Raw genomic sequence first — 12,027 nt, forward strand, 5'->3', positions numbered from 1 at the left:
CTTTAGAGCCTGCAAAATAAGAATTTGCAAGCCTCTGGCATCTCTACTGGCTGCAGGTAAGTAATACCATAGGAACCATATAAAAAATTCAAGAACCTACCTTTTGAATCTACTGATATAGAAGCTACCACTGCTAAGACAGCTGGTCCATGCATGCGATTTAATACCCTGGATGTGCTGAATGTTCAAGCCCTGCAAGCGGAAAAGAACCATAAAACCCAAAGAAGCACTTTCCCCTCTGACCAGACAAAACTGCTACTAATGTGCAGAATGACTTTAAGAGCTGTCACAGTATGTGAACTGATGTGCTACAACTAGCTAAGCTGGTGCACACTTACGCCTTCTGGAATAGCATTTTGCCCCTTACCAGCCGTGTGCGACTGCAAACAATTCAAGTGCTGTAAAAAGCTATCTGGGCAAGACCTAGATTCATGTGCAAGTGAATGAAGGAGGCTGTCCCCAGTTTCTAACCCGTCTCTGCTACTCCTATACTAATTAATATTTTGCCAGTATCATGGCTCAATACAAACCAAGTGAATGATGAGCCAACCCCTAATCTAGCACAGGGGAAATGAGTTGTATTCAACTCTTTGGAGGTGGATTTAATAGATAAGAGGGCAAGAGGAAGACAGACAGACCTTAAATCTTCCTTACTGTCACGAACAGAGTGGCTCAACCTAGGGAAAGGGTAGGTTTGACAGCTGTAAAGAGCAGGCAGCTTTCCAGCAACAGCAAATCTATGAGCCAGAGCACAGGCAGGCCTATAAATCAGGTGACTATAAGAAGGGAAACTTCAGTCTGCTATATGGTCTTTGTCTGGTTTTATGAACCTGTTTTAGTACAGACTCAGCCCTATCAGAATCTACCAAGACTCCTAAACATTTTAGGTGCCTTAGCCAGCTGCTCCTTTGCCAAGGAAGTTTAGATAAAGGGAGAAAAAAAAAAGAAGTTAAAAGCAGGTTTCTTCAACATCCTACTGCCTAGCTCTGTGCTTCTCTCCAGTGGCTGGGCAGACCTGCATGGGTTTGGCCGCAAGAGGGCTGTATCCACTTGCAAGAGGAAAGCTTCTTTCCTACCATCAGAACACAGCTCCTGGTAACTGGGATTTCAGAGCTGGTACAGACCCCACACACAGCTCTCAAGTGACTAAGCAAAGAAAGAGGGCAGCTGAGAACAGTTGTTTGTACTATGGAAAAGTGTGCAACTAAGGAGAGGTTTGTTACCATCACCTTCCTTTCAATTACTCTGCAGTAAGATAAGTCTCCAGACTGAAATAAAAGAGCTTTCCCAATTCTGAAGTTGGAGATGTAGAGAAGCATTTAGCTACCGCTTTTGTGAATGCTTTAAAAACCTCTTCCCTGTTTTCTGTTGCTCTGCAATTGCAATGTCATAGCAAACTTCCTGTTCTTCAACAGCTGAAAGAGCTTCACCACTGACCCTTGGGGTTCTTTCTAATCCCCTTAAAATCAGAGATCAGTAACCTTCCTAGGCATTTCCCTATTGTACAACTACACATTAACCACAGCCCCAGTGAAAAGTCACTAAGTGTCTAAGCCCAGGCCATATACTGCATTTTCCCTTACCTAAAAAATTGCAGGAATTTTAATTTTTTCCTAGAGAACTGCAGGGATTAGTCAACTAATCTCTCCTTCCTGAATTTACTGCTTTTCCCAAACTAATTTAATTTTCCAGGTGTTTTCTACCGCACCCTTGAATGGAGCCAGCAAGATTTTCACGTTAATGCATAGTTCCCCTTTTTCGTTGTGCTTTTTAAAAGCCAGGAATTACGTTTACCCCTTTCCAATTCCTAAATGGCCCGAGTTTGCCTCTGAATTCCTTGCTGATCTCTTCTTAATGTGCTATGATTTTTTAAAGTCCGGCTTACGCTACTTAGAATAAGCTCATTTTTCCGTGAGGCATAAAGCAATACCATTTAGTTAGCATGTGAAATCCAGTTCATTACAGTTCAGAAGCCAAGTTGTTTGGGTTTTGTTTTTTTTTAATTTAGTGTCTCAAGCCAAATTAGCTAAAACTGTCCTGAATTCTGTCAACTGAGCAGAGCTCGTTGCTCAAATCTGTGTGGCGCTACCACCAGTGAGTATCCTACCGCCCAGACTCTTCAGTCTGGGGCTTCAGATACTTCCAAATACATGGCAGGTATCTGATGTGCAAGCCCCAAACCTAGAGGCCCTCTAGGTCAGATGCCCCCTAGTCTCATTTGCCCCTAGTCCAAAGGCTGCACAAACAAGCCAGAGAGCCTCAGAGAAATCCCCCCCTTCTCATAAACTGTATAGCCAAAATCCCCCTTCTAGGAGGCTACAGTAGAGTTTCACACGGGCGCCTGCCTGCAGCGCAATGGACAGGTCTCCATCCTCAACTGCACCAAGTCAATCATGGCCAGGAAGAACGGGATCTCCCCTGCTAGGTACATAAAACCACCTTGCCCAAAACCCACCTTTTGGTATCTCCCCTAATAACCAATACACATGCTCCCTCAAGGTGAAAACATTGTAAAGCCCAGACACATTCACATTACCGTAATGTAAACTCACCAGGATCAATGCTCTGCAAGTGCACAGTTGACCTTGGAAATTTTTACAGTAGAATAAGCTTAAGTGCCTAGTTTTCACTATGCTTATCTTCAGGTAGGCATCCTGCATTAGTTACCAAGTTAACCATAGTGGAGGCAGGGTTAGGTAGCAAGGACAACATCCATCTTAAGAGAAAGTTGTAACAAAGTTACTTCCAAGAGCTGTGCACACAAATCAGAGCTAGGATGCATGTGAGCAGTTCTGGTTTGAAGACCTCCCTTTCATCATAGCTAGGGAAGCGTGACAAATCAAAAATCTATTCCCATCTTCCTGGAAGATGAAAGTAAGAGTTTCAAGAGGACTAGAAAAAGCTCACCTCGAGGTAGAGTCTGAATTTCTGGACTGAAGCCTCGTGTTAGTGGAGCACTGCTGACAAGCTGTGTAAGTGTACTGTAGTCACTGCTACTCCTTTCAGGTGCTGTCAAATGAAAACTAAATGATTACTTCTCCAGGGAAGCAGCTACTTAAATTTAAAACTGCATTGCATCGTCAGGAATTTAAATGGACTACAGTGGCTCAATTATAAAGCACACATTATGTTCTAAAACCTGAGAACCTGCTTGTTAAATCCAAATACTGTTTGCACCCATGTGTCCTGAAGCAGTGTTCAGGAGGTGGTGAAAGGCTTATGAAAGAGCTGGACAAGATTACCACTGTCACAGGCATTAGTCCCTTCCCATCCCTTAAAATCAGTAAGACTATAAAGACCGCACTCTTGTCATCCCCATTCTTCCCCGCCGGGATACTTCTTGAGCTGAACTGGATGAGGTATGTGAGCAGGGTGGTCCAAGGGACCCCTATAGTGTAACTTTGTGGCACTACATCTGAATCCAGACATGGTCTTTCCTGGTATTTTAAACACCAAATTCATAAATACCAGGAACAATTGTGTATTTGCTGGTGGAAGGAGGTTAACTGTATTACAGCAGCCTGTTGAGGTTCTAGCTGAGATTAGGATATGGGTCATGCTAAGCACTGTAGAACAATCCCCAACCTAAAAAATCTGTTCAGTCTAAATTTGTTAAAATGTGTTGGGGGAAATGGGTACCATGGCAGACAATAACCATGGCTCGAAGCCACCAACAGAGCCAAGAACTGACTTCAGATCCATGTCTTGGGCCAGCATCCCATCCACTATGCTATATGGGTTCTGACAAACAACTGGGCTGCCTTTAATTTGCATTTTATTCTCAGTGAAGACTTTGTCCACACAAGGTGGTGCGACTTCTGTAATTAATTATACAGGGCTAGTAAATACGTCCTTCCTCCCTCCCTTCACTCATGACCACAATTATACTTGCATGGCTATGAAAGGGGGGGGTGGAAAAACCTGTGCTATTATGAAACAGCACAACACCAGGGGCTTTACCCACATAGCCATTTTGGTAAAAGAAGTCATGCCCCAAAATAGTATGGCCTGTAAGAGATCCCCGTGTAGACTAGATGCAAATGGTCTAGGCTCCTCTGAAATTCACTATTATTTTCTTAAAAGGGGGAACTTAGATCACAGACTGGTTAAAACTGGAAACAGCAGGCAACTCCCCTTGCTTGGTCAACGTGCAGTTTCAAAACTACAGGGAGTGCTTACATACTTCAATCCAACTTCAAACGTTCCCTGTCAGAGACTCAAACGGCAACACCACCAAAGAAAAAAAACTCAAATGTGTCCCTGGGGCTTCCCAACTTTAAGGCAAGGGCATGTGCAGCGACTCTCCTGCCCCAGCCCTTGCCTCATATCAGCCGAACTGGAAACCAGAGGCCCACCGATGAACACTTTGGCACAGTGCCTAACCACATGCAGATGTGTGAATGCTAAACAGGTCACCTGGAAAAGCACAATTAGAATAGAAAGGGCACTTGAATCAATATTAATGCCTATATTCGCATTTCATATTTGCATAGAAATCTCTCCTTTGAATGGCCCTACCAGCCACATGCTGACAGCCTGCACGGCATTTATTCTCATTGTATTTTCCCAGGATTAGGAGTTCATTATAACCATGAAGCAAATGGACAAGAGCAGGCAGCAGGTCTGTAGCTGTTTAAGAGGAGTCTCCAAACACCAGAGAAATAAGGTTTAACAAACTATCAGGCCACATTTTCAGCTCAGAGCAGGGGGGCGAGTTTGGCTGCGCTCCACTGAGGATCACCTCCCTACAGCTGGGCTACAGCTTCAACTGAAGATGGACCATCTGCCACCTGGCTGCTTCAGCAACAGGGTATTCTCCTCCAAACTGAACTAGAGACTATAAGCCACGGCAAGGATAGCAAGAATATCCTTCAGGCCACCAATGCAAAGTACAGAGCCAAAGGGAAGCTGAACAGCGGCCTTCCATTACTACAGTCGGTTCGAGATGTCCGCATTTCAAATCTACCATGTGCTGGCAGACTAAAATACCTCTTCTCCAAACGTGAGCATTTTAATGGTGTGCATTAAACGTAGTGAAGGGAAAGCCTGATATTCTGATTCTTTTCTGAATACATCTGTTTTGCATTTGCTGCGTGCCTGAGGCATGGATCCCAACATGCAGCAGGGTGCCAGCACCCTGGTGCCAATGCTGTGAAAGTATGGCAAGCTAATGAACAACAGCCATACTGTGCTGGCGAGATGCACTCCATCTGTGAAGCGAGCCTTTCCTTCCAAACAAATCCATTTCAGCTCAGCTAGGTGCGAGAAACGAAAAGCTTTACTTGCTTTCCGTGACCACGCAGGCTAAGTGGTCGTTTGGATTAACCAAAACCTCTGATGCTTGCTTTGTGTTTGAGTTGCACCTCAAGATCTAGGTGCAACTGCCGCTACGGAGGACAGCATTCGGTACACGAACTCCAAGCAGCTCAACAGAAAGGAACGGAGAGAAACAAGAAGGACGCCAAGCTGCACACTGCTTCCCGGGAATTTTTTTATTTTTATTTTTTGTTGTAATTTTTTTTTTTAAGTTTTTTTTTCTTTTTAGTATGGAGGCTCAAGTATAAGATGTAGATTCAATTCAAGCTTTACAAAAAAACAAAAAACAAAAATAAATCAAAACAAAATCCCCTTTTGCATTCCATAAAAATTGACAGAAAAGCGCCTTGGAACCAGGCTGTAGAAGAGCAGAACTTTCAGCAGGTCACCAAATCAATGTCCCCTTGCAAGTCTGGTTGAGTCAGTATAGTACAACACCGAGGAACACCCTCTCTTCCCTCCCTCCCACCAGCCATCCCCTGTGCCCAGCCCCCAAACATACGTGGAATAGGGTTTTCCAGTTCTTCCGCTTTCATACACCACAGTATTTAATAAATTTTTTTGTTTTACATTTTTTACACCAATGTAACAAAAGGCAGGAAGGGGAGGAACAGACAAACAGAATGATTGGTGTTTATGCATATAAATGGGGGAGGGTTGAAGAGAAAAAAAAAATAAAAATACATGACTTCTACGGAAACAGTCTAAGGTCCTGATAGTAAAATGGGGTGCAAAGTAGGCCTCAGAGACTGAAAAAGTTTGTACAGCTTTATTTATAGGGAGAAGATGGCATCGCATGGATAGTACTGAATGCAAACTGTGACATGATGTAACAGAAAAAGGGGGGCAGGGGAGAAAATGAATTTTCTAAGAAAGGAATCTAATGAGTGCATGGCATGTCTTGTTAGCATGAAGAGTATTTTAACTTTGCTGCTTTCTCTTCAAAGCCTCCACCAGGTCATTTTTAAGAGCTTCTTGTTTTGATTTGTCTGCAAAAGTCTGCACAGACCTGTTGGGAGGAAGGAAAAACACAAATTAGAAGCGGTGCATTTAAAGCAGGAATTTAACAGGTCTTTTGGGACTGAAGCAATAGCACAAGCACGTCAACTCAGGCTCAGAGGAAACAAACTCTGCTTGCCTGGAGCAAGCGTGGAAGATGGAAATAAAAAACGGAGCATTTTAGCAAGTAACCACAGCTAAAATTCACTCTAGCGGGGACAGCATCAGAAGATAAAAAACTTCCCCTGAAGTTCCACTGTGCCTCCTGCTTCTGGAGGAAGATTTCCAATATTTACGCTAGCGTTTTGAAGTGTCCAGATGTAACTTGGACAAACTCAAAATGTCCATGAAACTAAGACCGGATAGTATCTTATAGCAACTGTGAAATGGTCCAGATGGTGGGCTCTCCATGTAGTAGAAGTAAGAGTTCAGATAAACACGTCAACCTTTCCCTTCCAAGGCATTCACCACAGACAGAAAAGAACCTGCTGTAACCAGGCATTAAACAAGCAAGGCTTAAAGTAGAGCTCAAATAAGTTGTTTGAACTCTTGACTTGAGAGCAGCTCCACGGACTCTACCGCCACATGAAAAATGTTCCATTCGGGTCTATTTGCTGCACAATGCACAGCTTTAAATGCAACTAGCTAACTAGGCACCTTCTGCTTAAAGTTTCAGCTGATACAAAGTTCACATTAAAAGCTGCAATTTCTAAAGAAGTGAATCCTTGGGTCTTCCTAGTGAGCCATCTGCCATGTTGGGAGCAAAACCCTTTTCCATTGTGAGATGGAGAACTGTTAACCACAGGCTTCATCAAGGATTTCCAAACAGAATTTAGAGAAATAACATTTCAAATCTGGGGCTCCTGGGGTGGTTCTCACTGATACGTATGGTGAGGCCAGAAAACGGTTTTCAAATATTGCTCAGGGGCTCGAGAGGAGGTATTTTAACTCCCAAGAAAGTTAAGAGCAACTGTCCTCTTACTTTACAGAGGAACGCAGAAGATCTCCAGAGCAGCTGCTATCAAGCTGGGGGTTACAAACCGCATAGAGGCAGCAAGCCAGAGATCAGGGAGTCAGTTTGAGAAAAAGTTGAGAGCCACTGCATTAGAATCATTTCATTTTTTGATAACTCTTTCTTTTTGAGCTGAAGCAGATTTATAACAGAGGTAGTTCTGATAGCTGCTGTCACCTCATGCGGCTCATGGGAAAAAAAATGGTAATACAACTTTGCTTTATACACAGGTGCATTACTCGTCATTCTTTTATTATTTGGGACACAGAATAGGCAAAGAGTCTGTTCTTCAGGTATCTGCTTATTCCTCACCTCAAGTGATCAGATACAGCTGTCACTATCAAAACCACTGAAGTAGAACAGAGGCGGTAAGAGTACTGCAGGCAAAAATGAAACCTTGGTTTTCTTTTAGTAGATGCTGGAAACTAGCCAGGCAGTGTCTTGGATACATTTAGGATGGCCATGGCAAAGTACCTTGCTGTAACACAGCTTAAAGATCATAAGAGATCCAGCTATGCAGTAACGTTAATCTGATAATGCATCTCTACAAAGCCCAGTGTCTTTGTCCCATTGACAGCTCAGGAAGCCACTGGCATCCAGTTTAGCTGGACTTGGCTTTGTACCCTCTGCATTTCACACCCTCTCCTGTAGGCATGGCTATCTAGTTGTGCCTGGGTGTTCTCTCCTGTAAGCAAATCCATCGTCTGTGTCAGTTATTTTCCTAATGGTATTAGAACATATTTCCATTCTCTTGTCTCTGGAGAGTTCTGCCGCTTGTATAAAAAAAATACATACATTTTACATTTGAATTTGTCACAGGTTAAAAGTAATGGTTCTTGGCCATTATCAACAAACAGTGCATTTTCCCCTTCGTCAGCTAAATGGGTTTAAGACAACATCTGTAACTCGTTAGGAATTGGAGTGGAAGGTTAAACTGGCCCGGGTTAGTCACTGCCATGCATCCCAAGCAAATCAAAACTCTACAGTACAAGAGCAAAGCCCTGTGCAAGCTGTGCAGAGCACAGGCAAGTGGAGGCTAGAAATGTTTCAGTAGAGAATGCGTAGAGCTGAATTTTTAAGCTCCAAGAAAATCCAAGACAAGGCAAAACAGAAAATTTGTGAGGTGCAGGGATCTGAGAAGATTGGGACGTCTCTGGAAGTATCAGAGAGGTGCTTCGCCACAACTGAAACGACAGTTGTTAACTTCCAAATCTTTCCTCCTTGCTTCTCAGGGAAAAAAGGGAGTACTTGAAGATTATAGGGAATGAATTCATTATGGAACCTGTACAGCTGATGTTAGAGTCCAAGAGTTTCCAGGGACAAACAGAGTACAAGCTAACACTGCTTTGAGTACGTGACTATCTGCTGTATTTCTTGCCCCCACATCTCAGTGCATGAATCTCCAAATAAGGAGGTGGGAAGGGGAAGGGGAGCATATGTGTGCGTGTGCAGAAAAAAAAAAAAAGTCAAGGCACTAGCTGGTTTTACGAGCCAAGAACCCTAGGGTGAGACACAGATTAAAAACTGGTCATCAGTCTGCAACAGTTACGGGTTAGTTCTGGCTTCAGTAGTCATGCAGTGGTAAGACAGCCTGTTCTTGGCTGGGTGAGTCTGGATTTAGTGCCAATTGTCACACCTCACAGGCAGGGGTACCTGGATTGGTTTAGTTATCAGGCTGGATGTAGATCTGGCGCTGGGTCAACACTTGAGAAAGTTCCCTCTGCAACTGCTTATACTTTTGGTTGTCGGGGATAGCATCAATAGATCTACAGAGAGTAGTTCAGAAACGAGTGAAGTAAAAGTAGGGAAAAGAACAGTCAGAGGAACTCAGTAACACAGATAGGTGGCATTCTGGAAACCACTAGCAGCGGGCTCAGGTAGAACAAGCGTAAATACACACGAGTCAGAGAAACAGGGGAAAAAAGGTGGAGGAGGAAAAGCTGAACCTAGATGCACCAGGTGGTAAAAGGTTCTAAATGGATAATCGCATTGATGCACAAAATAACAGCTCTTTTCAACTGAGCCACAAAGGGACGGAAGGACTTGATTCAACTACAGTGCCTTTCCACAAGGTTCACAAGGAAAAAAAATAAATCCAATATTAGCCTTAAAAAAAAAATATATATTTTTTTTTTTTAAAGGCTAAATGAAAGCTGCCTGGCAAATACCCTGCACACCAAAATGATGCATTCGTGCTTTATCCATGCTGCTTCGGGTAGTCTGTCTTTTGTTGAAAAGGGCATTGTATGAACAGAGCAAGAAATTCAATTTCCAAACCTAAACTTTCATCATAATTTCATCGATTTCATTCAATTTTCAAACCTAAACTTTCAACATGACGAAAGAACTCGGGTTCAGGTAGCTGTGTTCATTTCAGCCATACGGTCATTAGCAAGGCGGCAGGAACAGGTCCATCAGTACTGTATTTAGACCAGACAACAAGACCAAAAATCTGGGGATCAGCGTGGCGTGCCAAAACCCAAAGGGGATGTAAGCCTCTGGGTCCGTACCCAGACTTGAACTCACAACCCTCCCACCCATAGCTCAGCACACAAACCCGAGCCAGACATTTATACCCAGTGCAGAGCAGGGCTGCTAATTTCTTTTACTTCAGCATGGAAAAGAGACTGTCTTCATTCCAGTGGTTTATTCTGAATTAAATTTAGAATGATTCAGCATTCAAATACCTCATAGCTTTGTCTCCTTCCCCAACCCCACAAGAGTTTAAAGAAAAACCAAATTTTGGTGTTACTTAGCAAAAAAACTTCCTGACTGAGCATGATCAGGGGGTCAAACTACAGAAGTGTACAGAAGGGTCACTTTCTTCATCTGCTCTAGTAAACTGCATTTCAGCCAAGGGGTCACGGGGAAGACTAGAGACCCTTTTTGTAAAGCACAAAGCTCTATTCACAGACTCTCCAATTCCTTGTCATGGTCTGACTTTACAAAAAGATATATGAGAATTAGGAACTAGAGCTTAAGGTGTTGCTGCAAATTCCTGCAGTTAAAAGGTATAGGTTCCCTAAAAACACCGCCCACTAGAGAGTTTTCAAAACCAGCAAAATGACTAGACACATGGAAAACTTCCATAGGGATGGAGAAGCTCTAGAAACACAATGCCAAATCACTGCTGGGCTGTGGGACAATAGTGAAGGGAATAATAATGGGAAGAGCTAGGACCACGTGGGCTTTAAAAACTAGCTGTGGAGAGTCCATTACCTCAGTCCGTTAACAATGTCCTTTGTTTTTCCAAAATAAATCTCATTCAGCGTACTTCTGATTTTGTTTTCCATGTCCTAGAAAGAAAGGGAGACGTTAAATGGTTAAATCACTGCAGTTGTTTCTACTTACACTCCCATGCGTAGCTCTTTTCACTGCTCAGTTAAACTGCAGAGATACAAATACTTCCCATAACAAGGTTTGGCCAATTATTTTCCCATATATAATTCTTTTAATCAGACCTGTGCTCTCCCCACAACACACTCTTAATTAACAGTTACACAATTCCCATTAATGTCTAAATTCAGCTCCCTTTAGTGTCTGATGACCATAAATACCTATCCAGGGCCACAAGAGGGCAGTTTCTGTACAAAGATGCAAAACTTTTTTTTGTATTCCACTGCAAATAGGACACTGTATTCTCTGTCCCCCTCTATAATGCTTATCCACAACACGGAACAAACTCATAGGTTCTGAGTTAGCCATTTAAGACCCACGAGGATCTTAAGAAGTCAATTTGATAATCCAGCTCGCTGTAGAGCACAGCAGCTATACCAACTTGTCTCTAGTTTTGGAAAGATACTGCCAACCAGCATTGATCCCTTCCTCCAGCTCCAGCTCAACCCAGTCAGAAACATCACTGGTCTCCCTTTCTTTGACCAAAAGGCCCAAATTAAATGTGCTTTATGCGTGCTGCTTCAGGTAGCCTGCTTAAAAGGATATTGTAGGAACAGAGAAAGAAATTCTGTATCAGCAACCAAATATTGCTCCAGTTTTAATCCAGTTGAGGATACAGGACCAATAATGGCAGTAACACCAAGCACTGTAAGGAGTAACTCTTGCACATTTAATGAGCACTTACTCCAGGCTGACATTTCTGCTAAAAGGGCAGCTCTGTATACTACAGCATAGCTCTTAAATAATTCTGTCAAAAATAATGACTGTAAAAATGACTATGTGGGTGGGAAAATGTTTAGTAGCTCTCAGGAAATGACCATTTCATTTCTAGGAAGGCTACTATTGTATTGACTGGGAGACTGTTTGCATGAGAGAAAGATGAGGAAAGCACCATTACAAGCCATGCAGGGAAGGGCTTTTCACAGTTAAGAGCTACTACAGAGAAGAGTTCCGGGGAAGTTTAGTCCCGATACAAAATATGATTAGGAGTTTAATACAAAAAAAAAACCAACAACAAGAAGTTTGGACACATAGGGCAACATACGGGCAAAGAGTTCTTGGGAGACCACAACTGCTATGGCTCCAGTGTACATACCTCTACCAAGCGTCCAATATTGGCTATGTGTGGAGAGGAATCGCTCACAGTCTCGTCTTTCTCCATCTAGAAAAAAAAACAAAAACCCACATGCAGTTGTAATGAAGAAATGGAGGTAGCAGGGGACACTGGCAGTTCCCCTCACTAACACTGGGGATGGGAGAACGAAGTAAAATTAGAATTGTGGAGTAAAACGCAGCTTCATCCA

The 12,027-nt window shown here is 43.0% G+C and overlaps 1 protein-coding gene across 2 annotated transcripts in view; it reads right to left on the reverse strand.

The window, feature by feature from the left end:
- Positions 1 to 5,477: 5,477 nt before the first annotated feature.
- CAPZB (capping actin protein of muscle Z-line subunit beta) overlaps positions 5,478 to 12,027 on the reverse strand; it is a 91,424-nt gene continuing 84,874 nt past the window's right edge. The window contains exons 7-10 of one of the 2 annotated variants that reach the window (XM_090023201.1): positions 11,820 to 11,885; positions 10,547 to 10,623; positions 8,981 to 9,093; positions 5,478 to 6,325 (exon numbers count right to left, since the gene is read on the reverse strand). In XM_090023201.1, coding sequence (XP_089879327.1) covers positions 8,991 to 9,093; positions 10,547 to 10,623; positions 11,820 to 11,885 — 246 coding nt within the window. In that variant the 3' untranslated portion in view covers positions 5,478 to 6,325; positions 8,981 to 8,990. The remainder of the gene's footprint in view (positions 6,326 to 8,980; positions 9,094 to 10,546; positions 10,624 to 11,819; positions 11,886 to 12,027) is intronic. The other variant, XM_090023202.1, reaches the window with a different exon arrangement.

The sequence above is a fragment of the Crocodylus siamensis genome, chromosome 12, assembly GCF_052110815.1.
Source record: "Crocodylus siamensis isolate JL-2025a chromosome 12, ASM5211081v1, whole genome shotgun sequence".
Taxonomy (NCBI): Eukaryota; Metazoa; Chordata; order Crocodylia; family Crocodylidae; genus Crocodylus; species Crocodylus siamensis.